We start from the raw sequence: 17022 nt of genomic DNA, 5'->3' as shown, positions 1-17022 counted from the left end.
TGTTTCATAGATTCTTACTTTTGTGAATAACTAGGAGCAATAATAAATGAAAAATTTACTTTCAACAAGCACTTTTCATATGTTGCTGGGAAAAAAAAAAAAAAAAAGCTTACAAGTAGTATACCTTCTAGCTAAGTGGGGAAGGATTAAGAGTGGGGGGATTAGGCAAATGAGTGCTAAAAACAATATACCGGAGCTATACTACCATTGATATCTTATGCTGCACCTGCTTGGAAATATGCACTAGACTCTAAGAAAACAAAAGTTAAACAGTTTAAAAGTTAAACAATTTAGTGGCATCTGGATGGAGTCCAGTAGCTGACCAGACAAGTGGCTAGTGTCAAAACAGAGACTTATCTATATGTACATATAGATGTAAAAATATGAATGTAAATATGAATATTGATGTATAAATATAAATGTTAATCAGTACTTGGAAGCTACATTTAATACATGCTGCAATGGAGCATGTAGGAAATAAATTACCTCCTGGTAGGGTTACTATTGGGAGGAAAACGTAAAAAACACACACACACACACATGGTTCATCTGTGAATATAAAGAATAAGGTCTATGCAACATTACTCTGTTAATTGGAAAGTCAGCCTAAATGTTAAAAGTATGGAAGGGACATGATGATAATAGAAGTTTATTGCCACTTCTCCAAGATGTGGCACAGTATCTTCCAGGTTGGTGCAAACTTACTTTTAATTTCCTGTCCTCAAAGTAAAACAAAACAAATTCATTTGATGCATTGTTTTTACAAAATAAGTTAAAAAGTAAAAGTAAACCAGTCAGGTTTTTATAGAGATTTTAGCTTGTGTAAATTTTTTAAAGATTTGAACCATAGTAAAAAGTAATGTTATATTGAAAAAGGGGAAGATTCCATTTCAATTCCTTGCCTTTTTACTTAATAATGGTGAAATAGTTCAACTGCAGCAAATTTTTAAAAGTTAACAGAAAGAGATACAGACACATTTTTTGTGTAAACCACAAGAAAGACAGACAAACAAATAAAATTGAATGATTTTAAACAATGAACGTCTATATTCATTTATCAATTTTTATTTTAAACAGCCAGAAATTAAATACTAATGATGATCAAAATTGCAACAGTCACTAAAGACTGAAAATCAAAGATGAAACTTGCCAAGAAATTATATTCTTGTTTAATCCTTTATCCAAGTATAATCAGAAAGTTTGTGCATGGCATCAAGTATCTTCACAGCTAGGCTGCCTCTATTTAGAGCAGGGGTCGCCAAACTTCTTTGGCTGTCGACCCCCTTCAAGAGTTTCTTGATGTTTTATCGACCCCCTCTATTTTCTCATCTCATCTCATCTTCCTTATACCCTCTTTTACCTTGCGGTGTCGAGGGTCCATTGATCATCGGACCTCACTCCGTTTACAGGATAAGGTGGTCAGCCTTATGCCCCTTTGTATCCTATGGCCTGTAGTGTTGAGTTCTCAAGGCCAGTTTGCCTGCTTTGCGGGATGAAAAACCCCAGAATAAACTGGGGAAAAAACCCTGCTGTCCACGCCCAAGACTGGCTAACTTGGCTATGGCTGAGGAAGATCCTTCAGCTCCTCACGTCACCGACGGGAATCGAACCTAGGACACTCCTTCCCCAGGCATATGGTTGCGAAGCGCATAGCCACTAGGCTAACCGCGCAGACCCCCTCTATTTTACTATTACGTAATTTTAATAGGACAAGTGAAAAAGATGCTTATGTGAGTTTTTAGATCGTTTATTTTATAGTTACAGTGTTTATTGTATGTGTAATATAGTATATATTATTATATTACTATTACTACTATTATTACTATCACTAGTAATATCACTGGTATTACTAGTGATATTAATATACTGGTATTAATAAACTACTGGTATTAATATCACTGGTATTACTACCAGCCTTCTCAATTCTTTAACATAGAGAAGTTTAGTTCGTGAATGAATAACGATTGAATTATAATATGTATGTTGATGAATTTTGAACATTAACACTCACTTTTATGTCGATGGCAAAAATGAGACTGGGATCGAATACGTGTAAGTAAATAAGCAACCGCGCACGTGTTGCCCTCTTGCTCCCACCGCACCGGCCGGGAACCACAGACATCTGTTTATTGGTAAATACGTCATTTTGGCCTACTTCATTGGCCTCTGTAACTATTTTCATGGTCTTGCTCCATCTTACAGGTCTTATTCATGTCACTGTTCCTACGATTCGCTCTTAATTGCGTTGTCATTCAGGATGGAGGTAATCCAAGTTAACCGAATTAAATATTACCCATACAATGATGTCTTATATTTTTCTATCGACCACTGATTTAGAGACTATTATGTCTTCACATCTGTAACTTAGTATCCTGTAATGTAAAGCAGATGTCCTTTCAGATGTGTGTTATGCTATGGGAAGGGTCACTATCCAGACCAGTTTTGACCTTTATTGAAGTACTGTTAAAGAGCAGGGGGATATCTCTCCAAGGGGTCTCAGTTATCTACAAGATATCTATTAAACTCTTTACTCTTGACTTGAATCACCCCCAAGGAAAAGAGACTCAGCAGTGGCTCCACTCTGTGATCATTCCTCTCTCTAGTGAGCAAGACCAAACGTGAACACTATTAAATATGGTCAGTTGGAGCCAGACCAAGAACACATACCAAATTTGAATGCAAAAGTCATATATTTCCCACATACAAGTAGCAAAAAGGTGTATCACCTTATTATTAAAATACTCTGAATCAGAGATAGTCATACAGCATTATTCATTCAGTTGTAAATTCAATTAAACTAACTTCATGTGTAAACTCAAAGTTTACACATGAAGTATCTTCATGACTAATCTACTTGTATATAAAGGCTAATGACCAGCAGGTTTGGCTCCAACTGATGAGACCCCAATCAGGTCAAAACCAGTTTGGGTAGTAGCCCTTCCTATAATGCATGGAATTATATACACTCCAAAAGTTATTGAAATTTTTTTTTTTTCATTTGTTTATAAATTAAATTAGAGCTGTCAAGAAATTATATTCTTGTTTAATCCTTTATCCCATCCTCTCATCTTTACAATTTTAGAGCCTGTGTAGCTCAATGGATGTACACCACAGCACTTGACCCCATGAAGGAAGACTTGCTTTCGAATCTAGTTGGCGACTAGAGGAAATCTTTCTAAGCTTTTTTTGACCTGTTCCCAAGTTAGTCGATCTCTGGCACGGGCGGGGTGCTTAAGGGTCAAAGCTGTATAACTGAGAGGAGACCTCCACATAGCCTTTAAAGGAATGCAGAGAACCAGCCAGGGCTTCTGACCTAATGTCCAATCCTCACCTTCTCGTGGTGCACCCTGTTGAGTATCTACTTGGATACTGAACGAACGAGGATGGGCTGTCAATTTGGAATTGAGCCAACCAAATTGTATTCTTATTGGCTTAAACCAGTATACAAAATAATGGTACAACATGACAAAATTTCATGCTGGCTGGGGCATCGCCCAGTTAAACAAGGCCGACCCCCCGTTGTTTTTGCCAGGGAACCAGAACAAACAGCGAAAAGTCAGCTACTGGAACAAATCTGAAAACAAACCCCAACTCAACATCACCAGAGTTAAAGATCGGTACTATCGACGTAAGAAGCCTGAATGGCAAAGAAATGGAGCTAGCTGAGGAATTAGATAAGTACCAGATCGACATAATAGGGGTGAAACAAAAAAGACAAAAACTGGTGAGATCTTTCTGAGCAATAAATACAAAATGTTATATTCAGGCAATGACAATCAAGGAAAAGAAGGAGTAGCCATAGTATTCAACACTAAATACGAGGCTAATCTTCTTGAATGGCAGGCAGTCTCAAGTAGAGTGATGTGGGCAAATATGAGAATGGGGAACTGGGCAATGAGACTTATTTGTGCCTATGGTCCCACAGAAGGTTCTGCTAAAGTAGAAGTGGAGGAATTTTTTGAGGCTCTAGAGAAAGCTACTGACACAATGAAAAAGGAAAAGTTGGTCCTTGTTGGGGATCTAAATAGCAGAGTAGAAGTGATTGTCAGACATACAAAAATATTTTGGGAAAATTTGGAAAAAAGAGCAAAGCTAATAATAAAGGCAAATACCTGTTGGATTTCTGCTCAGGACATGGACATGTTATTACTAACACCATTCCAACATAAAAATGTGCACAAATTCACATGGAGAGAAGAGACAAGGAATAAGAAAAGTCTCATAGACTATGTTATTGTTGATAGTGATGTTTTCTCCCTGGTGTACAGGGAGTGATCACTATTTAGTCTTGAGCAAGATAAAATTGAATTTCATATTGAAAAGAATGACGTGTAAGAATGTCTTAAAGCGAATAAAAGTTGAGCAGCTCTCAGATGTGAACTATAGACTAAAATACACAAAGATTATTGAAGAAAAAATGAAAGAGTTTGAGAACATGAACCAAACCTTGAAGATTCAGTGGCAAATCTTGAAGAAAACCCTGATTGATTCAGCCAAAGAGGCATGTGGTGAGGTTTTAGAACTCCATCGTGGACACAGGAAGTTAAAGAGGCAGTGAAGGAAAAGAAGATAGCATATCAAAAGTTCCTGGAAAATAAGTCAGCTTGTGCTCTTAGAGAATACAGAGACAAATGTATAAAAGCTAAACACTGTGTAAAACTAGCTAACAAAAGTCATGGGAGGACTTTAGCAAGAACATAGAAAATAAATATCAAGATTGCGGTAAGATATTCGGGAAGGTGTTGAAAAAGTTTAGAAATGGAGGAAAGAGTGCAGTAAAAGGAGTTAGAGATGATAAAGGTGAATGAAAACAGGAGAAAAAGATATCTTAAGTATGGAGTAATTACTTTGAAAAATTGCTGAATGAAACAAGCAATGATAGCACAGTAGTAAAAAACACTCAACAGGCATACAGTCAGGAATACATATCCATACTTGAAGTAGAAAAAACCATCAAAGGCTTGAAATGCGGAAAGGCAGCAGGAGTAGATGATATTCGACAGAAATACTGAAGTATGGTGGTATAAAAGTCTTACAGTGGCAGCACTGCATAGTTCAGAATGCCTGGACAGAGGGACAAATTCCTGATGACTAGAGTAGAGCTCTGATAGTACCCATATATAAAAAGCGAAATAAAACTGAATGTGAGAATTACAGAGGTATTTCCCTTCTGAGCGTTACGGGCAAGATTTATGCCAGTATACTTGAGAAACGGTTGAGAAGAATTGTGGAAGAAAAGCTTGGTGAAGAACAAGCTAGATTCAGGCCAAATAGACGCTGTCAGGATCAGATCTTCACTTTACGATCAATAGTTGTGAAAGCATGGGAATATAACAAAGATCTTTATTTAAGTTTTGTCGATCTGGAAAAGGTATATGACAAGTTGCCAAGAGAGAAGCTATTGAATACACTGCTGTTATTTTTGTCAGTGGGGCATTATATCAAGCAATACTTGGTTTTTATTTTAGTTTCAAGTCAGCAGTTAGAATTGAAGGAAGTACAGGAAGATGGTTTAATGTTAAATCTGGTGTGAGACAAGGATGTACATTATCCCCTCTGTTATTCATTATCTATATGGATCACATTATGAAAGAAAGTGGTATTAAACATATCAGAATTGGAGACGTTAATGTCAGCTCTTTGCTTTATGCGGATGATGTTATACTTCTAAATAAATCTGCTACAAGTTTGCAAGATTCTTTGACTAAATTGAATAACTGTTGTAATAGATATGGTATGAAGGTCAGCAATAAAAAGACAAAGACAATGAAAATAGGTAGAATCATTGAAAATGTCAACTGTGTTTTGAACGCAGAGCCTGTGGAACAAGTAAAACATTTCAGCTACTTAGGCAAGATTTTTAGTGAAGATGGTAAATTAAGTATGGAAATAGACAACGGAATCAACAAAGCTGGTGCGATAGGAAGTCAATTGAATAAATTCATATGGAATAAGAGAGAAATTAGTCGGAACACTAAATTAGCTATATACAAGACAGTGTTCAAACCAATTTTAACTTATGGATCTGAGAGCTGGGTCAGAAGTAAAACACTTGACCAAAGACTAGAGACCGCAGATTATGAGAGTCCTGAGAAAGCTTAGAGGAACAGATGGCATCAATGGCAATATCATATTAAAAACGAGGATATTAGGAAAGAACTTGACATTGTCAGCATCCAGGAATGCATTAGCAGAACTAATCTCAGGTGGTATGGGCACTTAAACAGAATGGGAGAGGAAAGTTTAGCAATACAAGTGTTCTCTGCCAGGTTGTCAGGAAAACGAACCAGAGGAAGCCAAGATATAGGTGGATTGATACTTTACAAAGTACCTTAGATGATAGAAACATAAGATCTGATAATCTTGGAGTCTTGACAAGTAACAGACTGATTTGGAGGAAAATTGTAGATAGGAAGTTAGTAATGATGTAAATTTTTCATGTAGTACTATTATATCCTGTACACCCCTTGAGGGCATGTGAGGAATGTGGTAATGATGATGGCACGGGCAAACGGGTTTTTACTCCCGGAAACTAAACTGAAGAAAATTGACGGTAGAACCCACTTTATTAAAGACATTACATATATTGTGTTAGGGACCACGAGATGGCAGCACGTGTTGAGCAGTCTCTCTTCACTGTGTGTGCCGCTTAATTAGTGATAGCCTTGGGCCAGCTATCTCCGATTGGTAGCAGTGGAGATTGAACTGCCCACTCTGTCTCCAAAAGTTAGACAGGGCTAAAATTATATTCTTCTTTGTCCTTTATGTAAGTATAAGCAAAGTTTTCACATGAAGTATCTTCATGACTAATGAATGTATTTATATATAAAGGCTAATGACCAGCAGGTCTGGCTCCAACTGATGAGACCTCATTCAAGGTCGAAACCAATTTGGGTAGTAGCCCTTCCTATAATGCATGGAATTATATACACTCCAAAAGTTATTAAAATTTTTTTTTTCATTTGTTTATAAATTAAATTAAAGATGTCAAGAAATTATATTTTTGTTTAATCCTTTATTCATCCCATCCTCATTGTTACAAATTTGTAGCCTGTGTAGCTCAGTGGATGTGCACAGCACATCACTTGACAGCACGAAGGAAGACTTTCTTTCGAATCTAGTTGGCAACTACTCGCCTACTCCCATAACAAATGGCATTAACTGTTTTTTTTTTAAATTTTTATTTATTTATTTATTTATTTTTTATCCTTTATCCAAGTGTAAGCAGACAAAGTTTGCATATGAAGTATCTTCACGACCAGGCTACTTGTATATAGAAGCTAGTGACTTCACATTAATTGCTATGGCATCCCATATGTAAAGAGCACATCTCTTTGGGTATGTATAATGCTATGCATTATGGGAAGGGCGATTATCCAGACTGGTTTCAACCTTTATTGACGTCTCATTAGTGGGAGCCTGACCCAGAAGAGATACTAAGGTTGAAGTAATGCAGAAATCATATATTTCCCATATGCAGATAGATACTAAGTTAATTTATAAGCAAGTGAAAAAAACTTCCAACAACTAGCTCTAATTTGGACTACTTTAATAATATGTTACACCTTTTCACTACTTTATGTTGGAAATTTATGATGTCTGCATTACATCAATATTGTTGTCTCTTCTGGATATGGCTCCCATGTTTATTGAGGTCTCATCTGGTCTTGCCCCAACCAGTCAAAACCAGTCTGGGCAGTGGCCCTTCCTACAATGCATAGCATTATGCACATCTGAAAGGATGGGTGTTTTACATTATGGATACTAAGGCAATTAGTATTCCATTCAAAATGCATAGGTAACAAGAGCTATTATGAGATCAAAAGAATGGCAGAGGATTGAATCACTGCTGTATCAGGATTGATAACTGCCAAATTGGAGAAGCTACATAAGGAGAAGGCAATTAATGTGAAGTCACTAGCCTCTATATACAAGTAGCCTAGTCGTGAAGAAACTTCACGGGCAAACTTTGTTTGCTTACACTTGAATAAATAGTATTAAACAATAATATTATTTCGATAAAGAGCCAAGTGGCTATTTTTCTGGCTACATAAATTAAGTTAAGGGGATAATAAATCCCGTATTATTTTACAGCCGGGTACGAAACTTGGAGATCGAAATCCATTGAAATCTAAGAGTTTCATGCCAAAAAACTATCCGTGAGTCCAAGCGTAAGTGATCACTTGGGTAGTACAACACTATGGCAACTCGTGTCAAAGGTGGAGCAAGCTCTGTCACTATCCTTAATATTTTCTCATAATGTAAAACGCAGCTCCTAGGAGATGTATTACTATTTTACATTGAGGAGAGGTCACTACCCAGACTGGTTTCGACCTTTATTGAGGTATCATCAGTGAGTAGGTAGACCTGGAATATCAAGGTTTAAGTGAACCGAACTTACATATACCCCTACTAACGAATTGCCAGACTGGTGTACCCATATATTATTATTACTACGATAAACAGCTAAGAGACTATTTTTCCGGCAACATAATTATCCCCTTAACTTAATTTATGTCGCCGGAAAAATAGCCTCTTGGCTCTTTATCGTAGTAATAATAATATATAGATACACCTGTCTGGCAATTCGTTAGTAGGGGTGTATGCGAGTTCGGTTCACTTAAACCTTGATATTCCAGGTCTACCTACTCACTGATGAGACCTCAATAAAGGTCGAAACCAGTCTGGGTAGTGACCTCTCCTCATAATGTAAAATAGTAATACATCTCCTAGGAGCTGCGTTTTACATTATGAGAAAATATTAAGGATAGTGACAGAACTTGCTCCACCTTTGACACGAGTTGCCACAGTGTTGTACTACCCAAGTGATCACTTACGCTTGGACTCGCCGATAGTTCTTCGGCATGAAACTCTTAGATTTTGATGGATTTCGATCTCCGAGTGTCGTACCCGGCTGTAAAAATAATACGGGATTTATTATCCCCTTAACTTAAGAATATTATTTCTTTGCATCTTTAACGTTCCAAAAGGATGTATGCTCTTAGCATTATAGGATACTGAGGCAATTGATGTAAAGTTTGAAGATGCTTCATGCACAAAACTTTGTTTTGTGCACGGTATAAGCAAACAAAACTTTGTTTGCTTATACCGTGATAAAGGATTAAACAAGGACGTAATTATCTTAGCAAGTTTAATTTAATTTATAACCAAGTGAAAAAACTTTCTACATTGATGGAACTAGGCCTCGTTCCAAATTTGAAACTGGAAAGTTAGATGTTGCTGGACTTCAATTTTTTATTTACTGTAGCTAACTCAATTTTAAACTAGTCATGTTTAATAAATATTTTGTTTGTTTGTTTTATGAATTCCACATAAGAATGTTAGCTATCTTTTTGTATCCAAAATGTTTCCATAATTTAAACCTTTTAATTTATAATTCTCATGGCCAAAATATTATTTCTATTATATAACAAAATAATAAAATATTATTTCCCTTTAAAAGTACTAAAACAAAATTACTCAGGATGCCTCTCAAACTTCATGCAGTGATAGCGTTATTATTTGTTCAAAAAAAAGTAACTCACTCAGCCATGTGAATAAAAAAAATAAAAGTGCTTTTATATAAATAACACACACACACATCCTCATCTTTTAAACTCTTTCACTGATAGTAAATTAATAATTTCCTATCAACTATTTCCTTCCAACATTACTTGTCAGCACTCTAGTATTGTCACATCTCACATTTTGTGTTTCTAAAGCACTTCTGATGGAATCAATCCACATAGACCATAGTCTTTCACTGGGTCTCTTATCTGCTATCCTGGCATCAAACACCAGTTTTGCCAACCTTTCTACACTCATTTTATTCAAGTAACCATACCACCTTAGATTAGCTCTGCGCACACACCTTCTTGAATGCTAACAAAGTTAAGTTCCTTTCTAATATCTTCATTTTTAATATGATTCTGCCATTGATGCCATCAGTTTATGCACCCTCCTCCCTTTTTTTTTTCTCCAGAATTTATTCAATGTATTAAATTTATTCAACTGGCTCTCCACCATACCAGCTTTGTTTATTCTGTGTCTGTTTCCCAATTTAATCTGCTATCTTCACAAAAACTGTGCCTAAATATCCAAAATATTTTCCTTGTTCTCTAGGTTCTTCATTGAGAATGCAGCTGAGGTTTTTATGTTTTTGCCTATTTTCATAGTTTTGGTCATTTTTATTGCTGATTTTCATGCCAAATTTATTATAGTTGTAATTCAATTTACAGCTGAAATCCAGGAGACTTGACTTAGATGTGTGTAGGAGTACAGCATCATCTGCATAAAGCAGAAAGCTAGGTTTGATATCTCCAATTCTAATATCAGGTTTAATGTCACTTTCTTTCATAATATGAGTGGAGATAATGTGCATCCTTGTCTCACCCCTGATTTTACATCAAACAATCATTCTGTATTTCTTTTAATTCTCACTGCTGGCTTACGACTTGAATATAAACTATGTATTGCTCTGTATTGGGAATATATTGGCCAAAACAAGTATATCAAACGAAGAACTATGGCAGAGAGCAAATCAGAAACCCATGTTGCAACAGATACGTGAAAGGAAATGGAGATGGTTGGGGTATGTGTTAAGGAAAGGAGGTAAAATAATAGTAAAACAGGCTCTAGATTGGAATCCATAGGGTAAAAGAAGATGAGGAAGACCAAGAGAAACATGGAAAAGAACAATACTGAAAGAAATTCTTGTAGAAAGGCTTATATGCTGGTTAAACATGATAACTAAATACTTAAGGAATTGACAGCGTACACTAGAAATATAAATTAAATCAACTTTAATATATACTTTCCAATATTTGGGCAACGTCATGTTGCCATCTTCATGGGAACTGAAGATAAAGACACGTGCACGCAAGTACTACATAACAGCAAATGAGAAATGAAGCAAGGAAGCTACTGTTTTCCTAAAGTCCTGATGGGTTCCCCCTGCCGGGCTATATTAGGTGTTCTTGGCCTTTAGGCTGAAGTTCTTCTGATATATGTTTCCCAAATTTGAGGCAGTCTCATGCATCCAAATTTGTTGAGGTTTGGCATGTTCCTAAGGGCTGAGGCTGATTCCATGAATAGTCTTTCATATTTGAACTTGCTGCAGTGTATTACTGTGGCTTTCTTCCACCTTATTCTGTGTGGCGAGTATCCAGAGCATGGTCTGCAAGCCCAGAGTGGCTGTACTGGTGAAATCGGATGTAGTCTTTATGTTCTGAGATTCTGATATTTGCTGTCCTGCCTGTTTGGCCAAAGTAGGACAATTTACAGCTGCAAGGGACCTAGTATACACCAGGGAGGTCTAGGGGAAGTGGTTGATCTTTAGTGGAGCAGATAGGGGATGCTAATTTTCTATATGGTCTGTTACAAGAGGTCAAGTGATGTTTTTTTAGGATTTTGTTGATTTTTTCCAAGGTGCCTCGGATGTAGGGAATGGTGATGGATTTAGAGTAATCTTTTTTGTGACGGGGGAGGTGGGTTGTGGATAACTGGTTTTAGTTTTTTTTTTTTGGGGGGGGGGGTAGTTAGGGCTTGGTCATTTGAACAGATTAGTTTTGCCCTGTTGAATAGTGTCTTAGTAACTCCATATTGTTGTGAGGGGGGGGGAATTGTTTGTGAATGTATCTTCCTGTATGGGTGGGTTTTCTATAAACTGAGAAAACCAAGGTTCCATCAGGTTGCTGGTGACTAGTGTGTCTAGGAAGGGGAGGCCATTGTTTTTTCTCTTTTTCCAGGGTGTCGGTTGTTTAAGTGTGTTAAGAAAGAGAGGAGTGTATCTGGGCCATGTGGCCAAATAGCAAACATATCAATGTAGCGAAGCCATTTGGTAGGTTTTTGTGGGCAGAGTTTAAGGCTTTCTCTTCAAAAGCCTCCATAAAGAAGTTGGCCAAGGGTGGGGAAAATGGTGAACCTATGGCTGTGGTAGAATTTTTCCTGCCAAATGAAATAGCCTGAGTTCATTGTGAACTGAAATAGGGCTGAGATATCGGGAGGAAATTTAGCTTGGATTAGCGATAAGGTTTCTTTGAGGGGGACATTTGTGAATAAGGAGGAGACGTCAAAACTGACCATTATGTCATTATGTTGGAGTGTAAGGTTTTCTATACTGGCTTTGAGGTGGGCTGAGTTTTTTATGTGTGATGGTGTGTGTTGCCAAAGTGTGAGAGCGCTTTGGCTAAATATTTAGCTAGTTTATAAGTGGGGGAATCAATGCCATCCACTATGGGACGTAATGGCACATTATCTTTATGTATTTTTGGGTGCCCATATATATGGGGGGGGGGTCTAGAGTTATATGGTTTTGGTCTGTTAGTAATCTCCATAGGCCAAGAAGTGACCTTCTTAAGGAGTCTATGGAGTTTTCTAATTTGTGAGTTGGTGGGATTGTATTGAATGGGGGAGGTAAGTAGCTCGATCTAGTAGTAAAGCCTTAAGCTTACTTGTGTAGTCATTATGATTGAGCACCACAGTGGCGTTCCCCTTATCTGCTTTGGTGATAACTATTTCTTTGTTTTTCTTCAATTCCTGTAGAGACTTGTATTCACTAATGGATATGTTGGATTTTGGTGGTTTTGCTTTTGTGAGAATACAGGCTACATCCAATCTAATATCGTTGGCAATGTGGTTTGGAAGGTGGCAAATCCCGCATTCAATCTGGATCATTAATTCCTCGGCCGGTAATTTTGTAGGAGCAATGGCGAAGTTGTGACCACGTGACAGAGCGTTGAGTGCTTCAGGCTTCAAGATGACTGAAGAAAGGTTAACTACAGTTTTGGTTTGACGTAGAGTTCTTTTTTAATTTAAAATTTTTTAAGTTTTTAAGTCGAGTTATTTTTCTTTGTTTTTTTTATTAAACTTGTTGATATGTCGACTCCATATTCATTCGAATTCTTTATTTGCCACAGTGCACGAGACGTCATGTAGAATTGACCAAAGTTTGTGATTTAGCGTATTTGAAAGCTCATTCTCTAGTGCTAAAATAGCTCTGTTTACATCGGCTAGGGAACCGCGTGTAGCGTTAATTTGCTCCTGAAGTCACATTGCCATCTTCATCAGCACCGTTTTGTTTCACAGAAAGCTCTCCATATCTACAACCGGGCGAGCCAGGTTTTACTTCGGGAGCAAATTAACACTATATGCGGTTCCCTAGCTGACATAAACAGAGCTATTTTAGCACTAGAGAATGACCTTTCAAATACTCTAAATCACAATTTTAGTATGTTTGATCAATTCTACATGACCTCTCATGCACTGCTGCAAATAAAGAATTTGAACGAATAAGTAGTCGACATATCAACAAGTTTGATAAATTAAAAAAGAACTCGACGTCCAAACCAAAACTACAAAACAAACACTATAGTTAACCTTTCTTCGGTCATCTTGAAGCCTGAAGCACTCAATGCTCTGTCACGTGGTCACAGCTTTGCCATTGCTCCTAGAAAATTACCAGCCGAGGAATTAATAATCCAGATTGAACGTGGGATTCGCCCCTTTCCAAACCACATCGCCAACTATAATAGATTGGATATAGCCTGTGTTCTCACAAAAGCAAAACCACCAAAATCCGACATATCCACTAGTGAATACAAGTCTCTACAGGAATTGAAGAAAAACAAAGAAATAGTTATCACCAAAGCAGATGGGAAATGCCACTGTGGTGCTCAGTCATAATGACTACACAGGTAAGCTTAAAGCTTTACTATTAGATCGAGCCACTTACCTCCCCATTCAATACAATCCCACCAACTCACAAATTAGAAAACTCCATAGGCTCCTTAAGAAGGTCACTTCTTGGCCTGTGGAGATTACTAACAGACTAAAACCATATAACTCTAGACCCCCCCCCCCCCCGTATATATGGGCTCCCAAAAATACATAAAGAAAATGTGCCAAAATATAGCCCGCCAGGGGGCACCCATCAGGACTTTAGGAAAACAGTAGCTTCCTCGCTTCATTTCTCATTTGCTGTTATGTAGTACTTGCGTGCACGTCTTTATCTTCAGTTCCCATGAAGATGGCAACATGATGTTGCCGAAATATCGGAAAGTATATATTAATGTTGATTTAATTTATATTTCTAGCGTACGCTGTCAATTCCTTAAGTATTTAGTTATCAATACTGAAAGAAATGACAGATATTAATAAAAAAAAAAAAAATGGAACGAAATGAAAGCAGAAGCAAAAAATAGAGTCCAGTGGAAAATGGTGGTGGAAGACCCAAGCTCCCAGGTGGAGTGAAGAGGATTAAGTAAGTAATTGCTCTGTATAGTGTTACATTTGCCACATGTAATTCTAGTGTTTTGAAAGCTTTTTCCTGGGCATTTTGTCATATTTCCATGATTTCTTAACTATTTGTCATAATGTGAATAATTATAAATTATAAATCTTAAATTCTTAAGATTTTTAAAATCTTAAATAATTAAAAAATTATAAATCTAACACTTAGGAGAGAAATTCTTTTGTAATTCTCACATTCAGCTTTATTACCTTTTTTTTTATAGTTGGAAACTCTAAGAGCTCTAGTCTAATCATCTGGAATTTGACCACCTCCCACTGACGAGACCTCAGTAAAGGTCGAAACCAGTCTGAGTAGTGGCCCTTCCCTTAATGCATAGCAGTATACATGTCTGCAAGGAGATGTGCTTTGCATTATGGGAGATATACTTCAGAAGAAGCTAAGAAATTTGCAGAAGAGAAAAACCTGAGAAAGAACAGTCTGAGTTTGGCTCTGAGTTCAGGGATTGGATTATACTTTTACCTTAAAACAAATTCAGAAATCATGGGTAATATGTATTTCAGTGTTATAGATCTGGAAAAAGTAGACTTAATACTAATAGAAAAGTTCAAATTGCTGCATTTATATGAGATAAATGTGACATTATACTGAGCAATACATATAATCTATTATTAAATCACTTAAGGAATTGAACAACGTAAATACAAATATTACATTTAATTCCTTAAGTGATTTAATAACGAATAACCAACGTATAAGCCTGTCTACGAGAATTAACATATAATCTATATTTATGTTGCAAGCTAAATTTGAAACAAGTACAGAAGATTGTTTGGTGTAAAATCGGGTGTAAGACAAAGGTGTACATTATCTCCATTGTTGTTTGTTCAACTATGTGAATCACATTGTGAAGGAAAGTGGCATTAAGGTTGATATCGAAATATGAGATGTTGATCATAACTCCTTACTTTATTTAGATAATTTATACTCTTAAATAAATGTAGTACAAGTCTTCATGTTCCTTAACTAAATTAAGTTAAACTATTAAATGCACTTTGAATGGAGAACCTGTCAATTTTTTGGAAAAGATGTTAGGCAAATTAAATATGAAAGAACTCCCCAACATGAATCCTGTAACTACCTCTCAATTGTTTAAATGTCTCAATCATATCACCTCTTCCCCTCACCTTCTTCTATCTACCAAACTTTGCAATCCATATTCCTTCAGTCTATCCTCATAACTAACATTGTACAGTCCTATGTACCTGGTGTTACTTATTGTACAGTCCTGATGTTATTTTTGTTATCTGCCTCTGTATTGTTTCCAAGGTGAATTTCTCCCCTTCTAATCCTGGGAACCAAATCTAAGCATAATAGTCCAGATGTGGTGTGATCAGGGCTTTATGCAGGAGTACCACATCATTTGCATAAAGTAATGGGCTGAGTTGGAGATTTCCAATTATACTTTCCTTTATAATGTGCCACTTTCCTTTATGAAGTGATCCGTATTAAGATTATGAACAATAGTGGAAATCTGCCAAACTTCAGAACTTTATATTTAGTTAAATTAAATTGAAATCCAATTCATTTGCCCATCTATCCATCTTATTCAAAACCTCCTGAAGGGTTAACTATTACTGACAGCCATTCCCAGTTTCACATCATCTGAAAAGAACTGAATATTTCCCTGCAACCCATTGACAATGTCACTGACATAAAGATTAAATAACATGGATCCCAATACTGATCCCTAAGGGACCCCACTTGTAACCAGCTGCTTTCTTGATGCTGCTCTCATATACAAGTCTCTGATATCTATCAGACAGCCAATCCTGTTCACTAACCTGGCATCTAAACCAATGTTCTGTAACTTAAATATTAACTTATCATGTGGCACCCTGTCAGTTGCCTTTGTAAAATCCAAAAAACATTAGTAGATAATCTCTCTCTTCCCTTTCCCAACAAAGAGAAAGATTATCTACAAATACACTTTGAACTATTTTTAAAGGAGGTGATAAATTCTAGAAGCAAATCATGCCTAGTAAGCACAGGACAATATATACACCATGCAGTATAATAAAAATGTATGTGGTAATAATACAAAAAAAAAAAAAAAAAAGCATAAAAATGCAAACTTAGAAACTGATTGTTTTTGATTTTTCTCTTTTTCCAGGATTACAACTTGGTAATTGGTTCTCCTGGACCATTTACATGGAAAGGAACTGTATTCACCAACAGTGTTCGCTTTAGTATGAGAGATGATAAAACCTGGTACATGGGACCACTTGGGGAAGATTCTCCAGTTGATAAATATAGTTACCTAGGTTAGTTTTATTATATAACTTGCATATTAACAGGTTAAATTGGATACACATATAGTTTATGCTATATTCTATTTTGAATTGTATATTTATGGATGTATGTACAAATAAAATCATCATCTTAAATTTCCTCTTGTATCCTCAAGGGGTATACTAAGATAGTACTACATGATTATGTTTTAATCATTACTGGCTTCCTGTCAAGAATTTTCCTCTAGATTAATCTGTTATTTTTCAAGACTCTCCACATTGTCAGTGACTATTAAAAAATAAATACTTCACCTCTTTTCTAGCTTCTCAGTTGAGAATGCAGATGATATTTTCCATGTTTCTACCTGTTTCATCAAGCTTTACCTATTTCAAGACCATTGTCTTGAAATAGGTAAAGCCTGATGATTCTCTGTGATGTTATGCCACACCAGACCATGCACTTGGGGGGGGGGATATAATCAT

At 36.5% G+C, this 17022-nt stretch overlaps 1 protein-coding gene across 1 annotated transcript in view; it reads left to right on the top strand.

Annotated features, from left to right (window-relative positions):
- Nucleotides 1–17022, top strand: part of LOC150100151 (integrin alpha-PS1-like) — a 573942-nt gene that overhangs the window by 63393 nt on the left and 493527 nt on the right. Inside the window, exon 6 of the mRNA XM_090402382.1 lies at nucleotides 16422–16572. Within this exon, the coding sequence (XP_090258508.1) occupies nucleotides 16422–16572 (151 nt within the window). The remainder of the gene's footprint in view (nucleotides 1–16421; nucleotides 16573–17022) is intronic.

Source organism: Typopeltis vanoorti, chromosome 13 (assembly GCF_054136105.1).
Source record: "Typopeltis vanoorti isolate ZY-2024b chromosome 13, IOZ_Tvanoo_1.0, whole genome shotgun sequence".
NCBI lineage: Eukaryota > Metazoa > Arthropoda > Arachnida > Uropygi > Thelyphonidae > Typopeltis > Typopeltis vanoorti.
This window is presented reverse-complemented; position numbering and strand designations above follow the sequence as displayed.